This window comes from Centroberyx affinis, unplaced genomic scaffold (genome assembly GCF_046629955.1).
Source record: "Centroberyx affinis isolate AG114_WGS23_722 - 3 ecotype Tasmania unplaced genomic scaffold, CSIRO-AGI_Caff_v1 ptg001197l_1, whole genome shotgun sequence".
In the NCBI taxonomy this organism is placed as follows: Eukaryota; Metazoa; Chordata; class Actinopteri; order Beryciformes; family Berycidae; genus Centroberyx; species Centroberyx affinis.
The window spans coordinates 81557-94807 of NW_027279719.1; the positions used below are offsets into that span (position 1 = coordinate 81557).

At 42.5% G+C, this 13251-nt stretch overlaps 2 protein-coding genes across 2 annotated transcripts; both read right to left on the minus strand.

Moving 5' to 3' along the window:
* Positions 1–116: 116 nt before the first annotated feature.
* hnrnpul1 (heterogeneous nuclear ribonucleoprotein U-like 1) lies at positions 117–10174 on the minus strand. Its single transcript, XM_071524433.1, has 16 exons — positions 10131–10174; positions 9297–9605; positions 8303–8548; positions 7753–7999; positions 7353–7426; positions 7113–7252; positions 6253–6352; positions 6028–6140; positions 5365–5631; positions 5039–5161; positions 4811–4939; positions 3244–3412; positions 2182–2448; positions 1910–2058; positions 1609–1812; positions 117–1065 (listed from the first exon to the last, which is right to left on the minus strand). Exons 2-16 carry the CDS (start codon positions 9571–9573, stop codon positions 949–951), a joined length of 2622 nt encoding a protein of 873 aa, XP_071380534.1. The 5' UTR covers positions 9574–9605; positions 10131–10174; the 3' UTR covers positions 117–948.
* A 223-nt stretch (positions 10175–10397) lies between these two features.
* On the minus strand, positions 10398–12933 carry opa3 (outer mitochondrial membrane lipid metabolism regulator OPA3). Its single transcript, XM_071524430.1, has 2 exons — positions 12778–12933; positions 10398–11905 (listed from the first exon to the last, which is right to left on the minus strand). The coding sequence occupies exons 1-2, from the start codon at positions 12917–12919 to the stop codon at positions 11577–11579; spliced, it is 471 nt and encodes a 156-aa protein (XP_071380531.1). The 5' UTR covers positions 12920–12933; the 3' UTR covers positions 10398–11576.
* Positions 12934–13251: the final 318 nt, after the last annotated feature.

The following is a 13251-nucleotide window of genomic DNA, read 5'->3' on the forward strand; positions in this document are numbered from 1 at the left end:
TCCTTTTGATGATGTCAATCCCGTTAGTTGAGAAAATACTTCTAGAATGACAAATTATATCTTATGTGTTGTGTCTGATTCAACTCAGTGGCACCAAAAGAAAATGATCTTGTGAATTTCTACAGGCGTATACAATTGCATTTATTGTATAAAGACACAGAGATAGCTTGGGTCATTATCAGATTTTCATTATCAGGTAGAAAAAAAGGGTCCGACCGAACAGAATATAACTACTGGACTTAATGAACAGCAATCACAAATGGATTCAAAAAAAAGGAAAGTCTGCACACACAACTACTAAACAGGAGTGGCAAAATATTCTGCTCAATCAAAGACTGTATGGACGATTAAATACTACAGTATCAACACCTATAAAAAAAAGAATGTTCCATAATGTTGAATTCTATTGGTAGTAAATTAAAAAAAATAAACCAATGCGGTCACTCGGTAACTAAAAGTAAAGAGCAGGATAGGGAAAAGGGCCTATGAAGGGAAAAAGCATGCATTTTGTTCTTGGCTAAGCTTTTCAAAACAAGCAAACTTATTCAGACAGTGCTGTATCTTTCTAGCCCAATTAACTTTTTCACCTCTATACATCCCAGGCATATAGAATTTATTCTTCAATCTGTATAAAATATGGAGGCTGCAGTTCAACAGACATCCACATTCAATGCATAATGCTGGATAACATTCATTACATGTTTTGAACATCTACTATACTCTACCACCTCACAGTCATTGCTTAGAGTAAGACTTCATTCAGTAAAAAAAAAAAAAAAGACATCAATATGTATACAGCTCGTGTACATTGATTGGTAGGGAATGAAGGCTACTGTGTTAAACCGGACAAAGACAATTAAGGTAGGCGAGTGTATCTGGGACTGTACAAATCAACTCTAGAGGGCAAGTCAGGATACAGGTGGAAGGAGGTGCAGAAGCAGAGCGGAGTTACTGGGAACCGGAAGACGAGCCTTGGCTGCCCTGACCAGAGTAGTTGCCGTACTGGCTGTAATACTGATTCCACTGGCTCTGGTTCTGGTAGTACTGCTGCCACTGCTGAGCATACTGGAGGAGAGAAACAGAAAGCAAATGGAACAGTTAAGAGCCTGTTCACACTATTTGACTTTGTTCAAACTGCCACTGCATTTTTTATTTTAATATCAATGGGGCGGACGAAAAGCAGCTGCTTCAAAAGCTTTCAAAAGTTAAAAGATCAAGTTTTTAAAGCAATGCAGTTTTTTTAGCCAACCAATCACAACGAAGAGGTGGCAGGGATTGACCCTCCATCACCAAAGCTGGCACAAACAGTTTTATCTTTGCCATTGTCAAACACAATACACAAAGACCAAAATCAATGATACACGCAACATGCATGTACCGTATGTATGTAGTGTATCATTTTATGTAACCAATGTCCATTTTATAATAACAAAAATGCCACAAGGCGTTTATGGAGACATTATGGAAACAAAGTGTGTATCGCATGACCCACTTTTTCATATTAGCATCACAAAACGCAGTTGAGGCAGCGCATTTTCTACAAAAAAGTGGACTAGAATCATGGAGTATGAGAAAGCCAAAAGGGGAATCCTTGAAATCCTTAACTACCTGCTGGTATTGCTGATTGTAGTTCTGTTGCTGCTGCTGCGGCTGCTGCTGCTGCTGCTGCTGTGGCTGTTGGCTGTATGTCTGTCCAGTGGCAGGTGTCTGGCTGTAGCTCTGGCTGTATCCTGGGTACTGACTGTAGTTGCCATAGTAACTCTGGTTGTAGTTGCCCTGGTTGTACCCTTGATTGTAGCTCTGGCTGTAGCCCTGGAGGTGAAACAAAGGGTTCAACAGAATAGGTCAATTTAACATCATTTCATCTTGAAAGTTCTCAATCTCGATATATCAAGGACATATCGGGTACCTGGTTGTATCCTCCCTTGTTGTAAGGGGCTGGCCGATTATAGCTTCCTCCTGACTGCTGGCTGCGGTTGTATCCGCCACGTCCGTTTGAGCCTCCGTCACGGTAGCTGTTACCCCAACGGTTCTGATTATAGCTGCCACGATTGTAGCCTGGGAAGTAAACAAAGCAGGACTTACAACTATACTTACACTGACAGAAGGTATACTAGATCTATAAATGACCCCGATACACAGATGGATGCACAGTGTGAGGTAGGCCGACTGTCTGCTCACCTCCTCTGTAGCCATTGCCTCCATTCCCGCCGCGGCTCTGGTAGCCACCGCGGGATACCTCACGGTTGTCATATCGCTGGAAGCTGCCACCGCTGCCACGGCCGCGGAACCCGCCCTGCCTGTTGTCGAAGCGTTTGTCAGGGGGCGGGCCGGCCTTGCGGCCTTCCTCATTGTACTGCTTCACCAGCTTCTCAGCCTCCTCACGCTGCAGCTCGGCAAACGTCACCTCATCCAGGAAGTCGCCACCCTCAGGGAGAGTAAAGTTGGCTTGGAGAGTGACAGAGGTGACCACAGGAGGAGGAGAGAGAGACAGCCCATCCAGCAAGAGAGGGATGGAGAGACAGAGAGAAAGAGAGAGAGGGGGGGAGGGGGTTGTAGTGAAGACCAGAGCAGCCACACCACCGGAAGACAAAATGAAATACAATTATTACCATACAGAGGCAGTGGAGATCATAGAGAAAGAAACTAAGAGCAGATAGATGAAAGCAGATGGCAATGTGTTTGGCGGGGTAGGGAACAAACATTACCTCCAGGAGAACATGGAGGAAACATTTGCTCAAGCAAACACAGGAGAGGGAGGAGACTTCAGTACGGGGGGGAGGGACAATAAGGACAACTAGAAGGTTGGTGAGAAGAGGAAACAGCACTGCAAACCAAGGGCTGCTGATGTAATGTTGTTACAAATGAACTTCCGACAACGTCAGCGATTTACATCGTGTGACTGCTAGTAAGTTTGCCAAGAGCGAGTTTGGAAACATCCTTTTCAGGGAAGCCAATTGTGCAATTTTAGTTCCATTATTACATGACCTCAACTCACGGGCCCAAGTCTCAGTTTGCAGTGCATTAGGGGGAAGTTGTATGGCAAGTGGCAGATAGAGGGCAAAATAAGGAAGAATCAAATTCATGTGGACTGTTAAAAAATGTCCAGGTCTGAAATCTGGCCAGAGGCTATGATGGGGGGAGGGGGGTAGGGGCATCTTCCAAGTTTGATTTAGAGACAAAACATAGAAAAAGTAAAAGTAGATCTGGTGTTTTGTTGGTTGTTTTCCACAGCATTCCTACCTTTCATTTCTAAAACAGCATGATCGGGCACATCCTTCCCCTGCTCATCAGTTTGCTTTAATGTTCGTTCTTTTAAATCCTCGTCCGTGGGACAAATTACAATAGCCTTGCGTTGAAAACCTTCAAAAGGACGCATTTTTCGTCTCTGGGCTGATCCATATACATTTGTCTAGCAATGGTGACAAGAAAGAAGTAGAAGCTTGTTTGTTATTGTTTACTTGTTGTAATGGCTTTCCACTGGAAGGAAGCTGGAACCCTGCAATAATGAAGTGAGAGAGGTTTGGCTTGGTTGTCAGTCTACGTTTTTACTCAAGTTACTAATGGCCTCTCATCACTCCACAGACTTACCTTGCATTCTGTGCATCCATCCTCAGTGACTGGCGATGAATGTTATTTATGATAGAGGGGGACCCCGTAAATATCTAAACTAACTTTCCATTCTCTTAGCAACTTAATATCAACATTACATAACACATCAAGGGGGCAAACTGTCAAAATCTCTCAAAACAATCAATGATGTACAGTAGACATTTGCGCACCTATTATGCTAATCCAGTTATGCCTTCACTCTAATGTAGTCTGTGTAAATGCATGTCAAAAATCAACTTTAGGGTCATCATTGGTTACTTCATCTTACATCAATAACATTTCTGGTAATATCACAATCTTCAAATTAACCACATACCTCCCCTTTCTGAATCCATCATTTAAATCTAAAGAAAATCTCTTTGACTTCACTATTCGAGTTCTTCACATTGCCCTGGATAATTAGCAGTAAAACTCAGAATTTCTTAGAACACACTCAATCTGATACACTTACCATCTACAACTTGGGTAAAACAAGTTAAGACTTGACGACTGACATTTCTGACTGGGGCCCCCCACACTTACCTTGACTTACCTCATCTTCATACGCGCTCTAGTCCCACTGAAGACAACAACAGACAGATATAACCTACCTGTGGATACTCACAGTTTCCAAGGACAAGACCAGTTCCGCCATTAGACCCACCTACCTTTGTTTTTTAAACATTTGCCGAGCACAAGGTTCTGAAAAGCTGAAAACGGTTAGTCGTCACTTACCTTCAGGGTCAATTTATTTTAAAAACACTCAACAGTTCCATGTATCTAACTGTTAAATATAGCTTTTTTAAAAAAGCTATCAACTCTGTCTTGTTAAATTACCATAGCAACAGAAGGTGTTTTTCTTACTCACCAGGCAGAGCTTACTTGTTTCTCAACATCTTTACATAGTCATGGTTTACTTGTACATTGTTGAAATTCACAAGACAAACAATACTGTATTATGACAAAAAAATAGAAAAGTACAAAATATACTGAGGGATGACAACATGAAAGATTCTGTCACTTATGAGAGCCATTAATCATTTTCCTTTACAATACATGACAAGCAAGTGACAAGAGGCTGATCAATGCTTCTTCTACTCTATCATACATAGAGCCCCCCTGAAAGATAAATAGATAGTCCATTAGAGAGAGTGAGCATCAGGGCACATTGACTGACTATGGTGTGTATCAGAGCAGAGTGTGGGTGGGAGGGCAGTACCTGATCCAGGATGTAGTTGCGTCTCTTGCGGGCGGCGATCTCGATCAGCCGGTTCAGACACTGGGTGGCCTGCTGGATCAGAATGTCCCAGCGCCCCGCGTAGTTCCTCTGGCGACGAAGACCCATCACCTGCAGAACAAATACATCAAACAAGACCATGAAGTCAACTGGCAGGAAAACCCGTTGTGTGTACGTGTCTTTCTCTCAGAGATGGTGTTTCAATTGAACCTTCATCTTGTCCATGATGGCGTTGGTGCCCAGGATGTTGTACTTCTTGTCGGGGTTCGTCTCAGCATGCTTCATGGCCCAGGTGGTCTTCCCACAGGCAGGCAGGCCAACCATCATCAAGATCTGAAACAAGAGAAAAGAGGCTAATTCCTGCACAATTTTCACTTAATTATCATACACACCCTTGCACATTCCGTCAAATTTCCAGATGTACCTTACATTAGGGCTGCATCAGAGATGTATCCAAGTGTATCAAATCATGATGTAATCGCAGTCTCTCGCAAACAAAATTTCCATATGAAGTTGTCAATTCAGCGCAGCCCTACCTCACATTCAGACTTGGTGGTGGGTCCCACAGTGCCTCTGGTCTTGCTCTCCATGCTGAGGTTGTGGATGAAGGTGTAGCCCTCTGGTGGGGGGAAGTAAGGCTCCTGCCTCTGGCCAAAGTTGAACTCAACGGCGCAATTCTTCACCAGGACGTGCGGGAACAGGGCGCGGCCTGCAAGCGACTCCTTGGTAGCTCGGAAAGCCACATCCAGCCACACTCCGTTCTTAGAGTAGGCCATCTGCACCTCGTCACCACCATCAAAGTCCTAAAATTACAGTTGTGAGAGGGGGGAAACAGCATCTTTCAGCTTTAACTCAGTGTTTGTTAAAAGTGTACTGGCAACTATAATGACAAAATTAATATCACAACAATCATAAGAAATATTTATTGATCTGCTTACATATGCAAAATCACATCAAATAATCAAATTGATGTTAATCACATTGAACTGCATACTAATATAAAGTATGATAAACCTCTAATTTTCAAATAATATTCCCTAATTTGTTTCAGATCTCAGATTTGAATTAGCATTTGCTTTATATCATTTAAACAGAAATGTGTATCATGATAACTCTATATCATTATTTCATCACAATACGACTCTTATTTAAAGATGATAAACAATAACATTGAATTACTACCCACTGCCACTACTTACAATGTAACAGCCGATGACATCGTTTTCACCAAACTTCTCTCCATAATCTGCAAACTTGCAATCAGCGGATTTCTTTCCTGTTCCTCCAAATCCGTAGGAAAAAGGCTCCTCACCTGAAACACACCACAACAAAACTCATTCTTTCTATTTAAGACCACGGCTCTCCAAGAAACACGCCACTGATTCATGCCAAACACAGACTGAACATCACTGCTCTCCGCTCACCAAGCTGAGTGCTGCAGGAGTTCAGGGACCATCCGATTCTGACCACATGGGGATCGGGCTCGCTGCTGGGCAGGTGCTTCACGGGGATATCCTCATTGATCTGAAGAGGGAGGAGTCAGGTCAAAAACTCAGGCAAAAAAACTATCACAGTATGTTTTGAGAGTAGTTATTGATGTTTAGGAGGGCCACGCCACCATGTTGGAAGACAAAAAACAAACAAAAAGACTAATGTAATCTTCTCTTACTCCCCGACAAATACATTTCTTAAATTATGTATAGTGGCAAATTGTGCTCTAAAAAGATTTCATACAATACAAAGCATAGCGAACCACCAGGTTTGTTGCAAATATCTTAATATCTTTGATTTTGTTGTCACACTTCCAACATAAAAACTTGATCTATTATAGTGCTCAGCAAAAGCAGAGTTTATAATGTGCTTTATAGGAAGGCATCAAAACAAGAATTGTAAAATACATGAGGAGGTGGTAAAAATAGGAAATGCATTCAAGAAAAAATAGCTAAGAAAAAAAAAAATTTACACAAAAGCCCAAAAAAGTGTTTAACAAAGTGATTTAAAAGATGTTACTGATTTAACTAGCCTAGTTTCCTCATCCAGCAGCCCTGATAGCAAAAGCAATGTGACCTTTGGTCTCGAGTCTGAACAGCAGGACAATCAGGATGCACTCTCTCTCATAGGGGACTAAGAGGTCTGCAACGTAGCTAGAGGCCAGACCTTGCCATATTTTATACAGCGGCATGTTGCTCGTAAACACTCTCCGAACATTCTGTGGCAAACTTCTATGTCTAGTTTTGAAAATACCTGACCTTTAGAGGGAGGCATATCGTCTACTGTGTCGTACCTTCATCTCGTAACAGACACGGCCCTGGCTGACGCCATGTGTCGCCCGCGCTCCGGCCCACAGGTAAGCGAAGCCCTCGATGGTGAGCGGATAGCCGCTGTAGCGATCTCGGGACACTTTGAAGTGCAGATCACAGTTGTCTGAAAAACAGTCAAGACAGATTTCAAATTGGTTTCACGTTAAACGTTCTTCACAGGTTACCTGTATTTGGGTTGAACTGCTTTATAATTGCTTACTTACACGTATCAATTGTAACAAGAGTATCATCAATGTTCTCTTCCTCATCTTCGGCAGGGGGCTGTGGGGTGCGAGACCTGTGAAAACACAAAAAGATTATGCCACCAACAGATATTACACCCACTTTCAAGAACTTCACAACTTCTCTTCAAGCTAGAAAATAAAATACTTTCCATCTTCTCTCCTCTGCTTCTATTTCCTTACCTAGCAATTCTCTATCATGCATGACCACAGGAATATTTTGTTACACTAGTGCCACAGTGCTGTAGCTCTGACCCTTGCACGCCTTGCTCTTGTTTGCTTATGTTAGTGATCTACGTATTCAAACTTATTCCACTGCTGCACACGTTGGATAAGATAAAAATGTAACATATCCGTCAGTCATAAGCCACGATATGCTTACCTCTTGTCCTCGCGGTGCTCGTAGTAGCCGTAGCCCCTGCTCTCATCATAGGATCTCTTGCGGCTGTGGTGTCCAGATCTTTCGGCTTCCACCTTGACCTGCTCAGCCTCCTGGGCCTCAGCCGCCTCCTGGGCCTCAGCCTCCTCCCACTCGTTGGCTGGCTCACGCTGCTGCTCTGTCTCTTGAACATCCCGCTGCCGATCTCCAGTGGATTCGTCATTCTCTTTTTTGATCTCCACTTTAACTTCTAAAATAATAAAAAGGAAGAATGACAGTGAGCTAAATATTCTGTGTTTGTTGTTTGCGGACCTTTAAGTGCCAACAGGGTGGAAAAATACACCAACAACCAGCCAAGTGTTAAGTTTGTTTACTCTAGCCAAAACTTCAGCAGGTAACCAAGCACCAGAAGGTCCTTATCTATTCTTATAATACAGATGGCTTATAAAGTACTTAAAGTTGCTGGTGAGTTTTGGGATTTACCAGTTATCAGGGCCTGAAGACAAACAAATGTCTCCTTTGCAAGTCAAGCTGAAGAATTGCTAAACATCACCTGGTTTGCTCTCGGGCTTCTCCTGTGTCTCTGGTTGTTCAGGCTTGGCCTCGTACTCAGGAATCACCTCAGGCTTCTTTATATCAACGTCTGCTGTGAAGTCGGGGATACTGTCGTCCGTGTCTGGAGCCACCTGACTTTCAAAAGGCTCACCTACTGCCTCGTCTGCCTCGTAGTCTCCACCTGAATCTTTATCCTCGTCTTGCTCCTCGATGATATGTCCTTCATCGATGTCCTCATCTGCTTCTGTACATGGAAAGAGACGACCGCAAAATTAGAATTTAAGTGTTGGCTCATCCTCGGCACTCTAAAGATATAAACATAAGCTCAATGTGCTTTTGAGGAACTTGCATATGATTCACTTTGATAGCTTTTTTGCCATTTCATTTATTTTCTGCATGATTCAGGTTCAGAGCCTTTTCTCCCTATTTCATATTCATTTGTTTGGTTTTGCGTGATTCAGTTTGACAGGCAAAATTAAAAAGGGCAATTCTGCGCAATATATATCTTTTGCAAAGGGCAGGTTTTCAAAAACAGTCAGAACCCAAGAAAGTACCAAGTGCTTGTACAGAAGGTGCCAAGAAAAGTTTTTTCTTGTTTCAGACTGTATTTTATTTTAAAATCACACTACATTATGTGTCACTTGACAGGTATGTTTTCAATTTATGTTTTACATTTTATTGTTTTATGTTTGTCACTTATGTGTTGTTTGTGTATAAATGCTGTATTATTAATTGCCTCTTGGTCATATCACCCTTGTAAAAGAGACACTCGAAATGGGACTTCCTGGAAAAATAATTGTTAAATAAAAATAAACAAAACCTTTACAGTTCCCTATAAAGGTATGCTGAATACAACTGTTCGTTTTTAGTCAAGAAATCTGAAAACAGGGGACACTTAACTAAGTTTAAACACACGACAAAATCACGTGTAGAAATGGGAGAAAAAATACGAGAATTTCCTCCTCTCAAGAAAAAGTATGAGTTGGACTGACCTTGGATCTCTTGGATATCCTCCCCGTCCTCCCCATCATCTACATCATCTCCGTCTTCTGCATCTTCTTCTTCATCTGGGAAGTCGTGGGAGTATTCATCCTCCTGATCCTCCGGTGGTCCTCCCCCTTCCTCTAACGTATCAGCCTCCGCTTCAGAGTCCAGAGCGGCTCTGAGCCGCTCCACCAGGTCCGCCTTCAGGCCTTTGGTGTCCAGGCCGCGGCGCTGAAGCTCCTCTTTCAGCTCATTGACTTTCAGTTTCTTTACGTCAACACTCATAGTGTTTGGGTATTTGTGCCGTTTTCAGTTTACTGTTAATGCAAAGAAAATAATTATGTTCAAATGCATGTTACAGGCCAACAGCATTACGTCTGACTTTCAAGTGGTTACCTGTTGTGTGGCACTGTGACTGTAAATATAAAGTTAGCCTTGCTACGCTAGCTTGTTTAGCCAAGCTAGCAGTGCTAGCTAACTAGCTTAGCTAAATACAACCCCATCGTCCCTTGTTCAACTAGTTAGCTATAAACAACGGAGTATTTCTGGCTTTATAATATATCCTACCAATTCAATCATAGTTTGCAAGTTGAAAATATCACTAGGGTTGCTATTAATATTCGCTAAGTTAACGCTATGCGGCTAATGCTGCTAACCGTGATAGCCGAGCGTTAGCTACCGAAAACCGATCCAGGACATGTAACTCTTTAATTCCAACAACATGCAAGCCACAGGACGCCTATTCCAATTTTGCATGCAGTGCATTTGGTTGATATATTATTTAATCCGTGCATACTGCAGTAATACTACATATTACGATAAAATACAAGGATAAGGCCTACCTTCTCTCACGCGAGTTGCGCGGGTCAATCGTGGTAAAAGATTTAAGTGAACCTGCTACCCCCTACTGGCGGGAAGCAAACTTCTTCCTCCGTTTCCTCTTCCGCTCAGCAGCCATACTAGTTTGGTACGGTTTTAACTATTTCACTTTATATTAATCGAGGTCAATATTCTCTGAAGTAATTACGCATCACATGTTGCCACACGAACTGACTATTAATACACACAGCAGGTATGAACATGTACTTAAAGCATTTATAATTTCACTTTATTTTACATCATTCATTTACAATAATGCCACAGCCTGCAATGTACACAAACTCTCGACCAGCAAAGGGATTCACAGTGTAAATACTACACAACATGTCTATGAAACCTTTGTTGAGTGGGATAGATCTCCAGATGAATCAACTGACATGGCCAAATGGTTACTGCTTAGTCTGTTTATACCTTTACTGTAGTGCAAGATATGTTTCTCATCTGAGTGGCAGTAGACAATATCATAATGTGCCCACTCAGACGATTCAAGCCAAAGGAGTACAGAAATCACCATTAATTTCCACTACAAGATCACTGAAATATGCTGAAACTGTTATCAAATATATCAACTTCCAAGTTCACCATTGCCTTGTTATATACTGTCGAGCTTGAAATGAACATGCAAGATCAGCCATATAAATACACTATGAATATCATAGCAATCCCCTTTACAACTGGTTGCTCAAAACATGAGCTGATGATAGGACCCAAAAGCAGGGTTGGGGTCAATTCATGAACAAACTCATCAATTCCAATTCAACTGAGGAATTGGAATTTGAAAAAAAACAAACAACAGGAAGCAGAATTGGAATTGAATTGGAATTTCAGAAAGTTGAATTTAATTCTGTGAAATTCCATGTGTTTTTGTTTTTTCGTACCACATATCTGAGATTACATGTAGTGTTATATATTATCAATACTGAACATCATAAGATGTTAAAGGAACCTTTCACGTGGTATTTGATGCAGAACGTGTAATCCTAATACATACATTATGATTGAATGTATTCTTTTATTTGATTCATGATGTTTGATTTAAATGTTTAGCAAGTCAAGTCAACCTCTCTTAGAAGTGGAATTTCATAGAATTAAATTCTGTTTGCTGTCATTCCAGTTCTGTTTCCTTAGATGGGTGACATTCAAATTCCAACTCCAACACCAGGAACTGAACTGGAATTTACCATGTATTCTCAATTCAGTTCATGAATGGCCCCAACCCCGCCCAAAACCACAACGCACTAGTATGCTCAGGTCCACCTGTTGCACCCGACTCTGAGTACAGGGAAACGGTGTGTGAGGCTGGGCTGTTATCAGGCTGTACATATGGCAGCGCCAAGTCGGCGCACTCTCGTTCCTTCACACACAGACTAACAGACAGTCCCGTGCCCCCCAGCCGGGAACCAGTCGGATCATTTCTTGTCGGGAGCAGGAAAGGCCAGCAGTAGCCTGTTGACCTCCCTCAGCTGGGCGTCTAGTGTCTCTGTGGCCAGGCTGAGCTCTCCCAGCTGAGTCTGTAGGTTGTTGATCGTCTCGTTCAGCTCCTCTTCTTTGCGGCGGGAGTTGGCGGCCTGCCTGCTGTACTCCAGCACCATGCAGCCGCCGCCGATGAGGAAGATGATCGCCTCTCCCAGCAGCTCGGCGCCCAGCTCCGCTGCCGCCTCCTCGTTCAGCGGCTTAATGGTGGAACCCCGAAAGCCCATGATCCTCATCTTGGTTCTCATCTCAATCCAGTGGTAAACTGCGTGGACAAAGACAAAGAAGCGTGCAAGACACAGGCACATTTTAAATTATGCTTTTAATATGGCATTTGGTGGTATCTCATTGTAATGGTCAATGTTATTGCCCATTTTATTGCTTCGTCCCAGCACCTATCGCACACTCAGGCGTCCTGGTTGGGGAATCCCTCTTTGAATTGAATTTTTCCTAATAAGGTTTTTTGTGGGTGTTTCTCCTTGTCTTTACAGAGAGTCTATGGTTGGTGGTGCCAGTTAGGCTAGGTTAGGTAGGCCTGTCATGTCTTTTTAACATGGTATTTTGTGTCATATACCCTGTTCTGTTTCCTTATTTTGTTTGCATATGTATTGCATCATTTTGTTTTAGGCTTGTTCTCTATGAAGTCCTTTGAAACGTGCTTTGTGATGATGGGCTATATAAATAAAATTGACTTGACTTGGTATGAAATTGGCCACACCTGCCATTTTGACATTGTTCTGAAAGAGTAAACAGAAAGTAAGCGTTTATATGCCATGGTCAATGTAGTAGCCTTTACAACTAGCTAGTAGTGATAGTGGGGGTCATTAACGCAATGATCTTAGGTATTTCCATGGCAATTTTTCTAATCAATTCAAATTTATTGTCATATTCTGGACAGCACATCGGCAAAAGGCACTTTCAAAGCAAAGGTTTCATACAACATGCTCAATGACAAGCGAGTCCCTCCCTCCGCGACTTTGCCTCGACCCTATTGGTCAAGCACATCATCCCATGAAAATGATTGGCTAAGCGGCTTCGACAGGTGTAATCCCACTGGTTGTCGCGGGAGGATAACGCCCCCTCCACTTCAGCCAACCTCTGATGTAGCTGTCATTAGCCGTTAGCCTAGCTACTTACTCTGTGCCGGGGGAAGACATACGTAAGTCTTGAAGAACTCGCTTCTTATGGCTCCTGCTTTTATCCTGTTGGCCACGGGCTTGCTCAGCTGCCGTACTCCGAGATAGAGGAGCTTGGCGATGGGGAAGGCACCGACAACCATCTTAGCGGAAACACTTCATTCACCGAAGGGGCGGAGCACGTAGAGGTTACGCGATGACGTATTGTTATTATTCATGAAGCCAGTTACGCAGCCGTCCGCACCTCTGTGTGACAAAATATAGCTTCATTACAATTAATCGACTCACTGTGTTTATAATGTTAAGCTACTCATGATGACTTGATATTTAAAACTATACTGAATGTCATTTCCATTATCAGTGATGCTGTGGTACTGAAACTCTGACCTCCAGTCTATGATTATCATGTAATCTATGTAGTCTAACAACAGCAGTATAAACAAAAAGCAATTATATCATCAGAAAAACATTAATC

Bases quoted from the DNA above. Each gene is read 5' to 3' on its own strand.
- opa3 (XM_071524430.1), bottom strand. From the start codon at position 12,919: ATGGTTGTCGGTGCCTTCCCCATCGCCAAGCTCCTCTATCTCGGAGTA. The intron at 11,906-12,777 runs GTAAGTAGCTAG...TTGTCCACGCAG, and splicing joins ATGTCTTCCCCCGGCACAGA to TTTACCACTGGATTGAGATG.
- hnrnpul1 (XM_071524433.1), bottom strand. From the start codon at position 9,573: ATGAGTGTTGACGTAAAGAAACTGAAAGTCAATGAGCTGAAAGAGGAG. The intron at 5,162-5,364 runs GTAGGGCTGCGC...CTCTTGTTTCAG, and splicing joins CCACCAAGTCTGAATGTGAG to ATCTTGATGATGGTTGGCCT. The intron at 1,813-1,909 runs GTACCCGATATG...TTTCACCTCCAG, and splicing joins ACAAGGGAGGATACAACCAG to GGCTACAGCCAGAGCTACAA.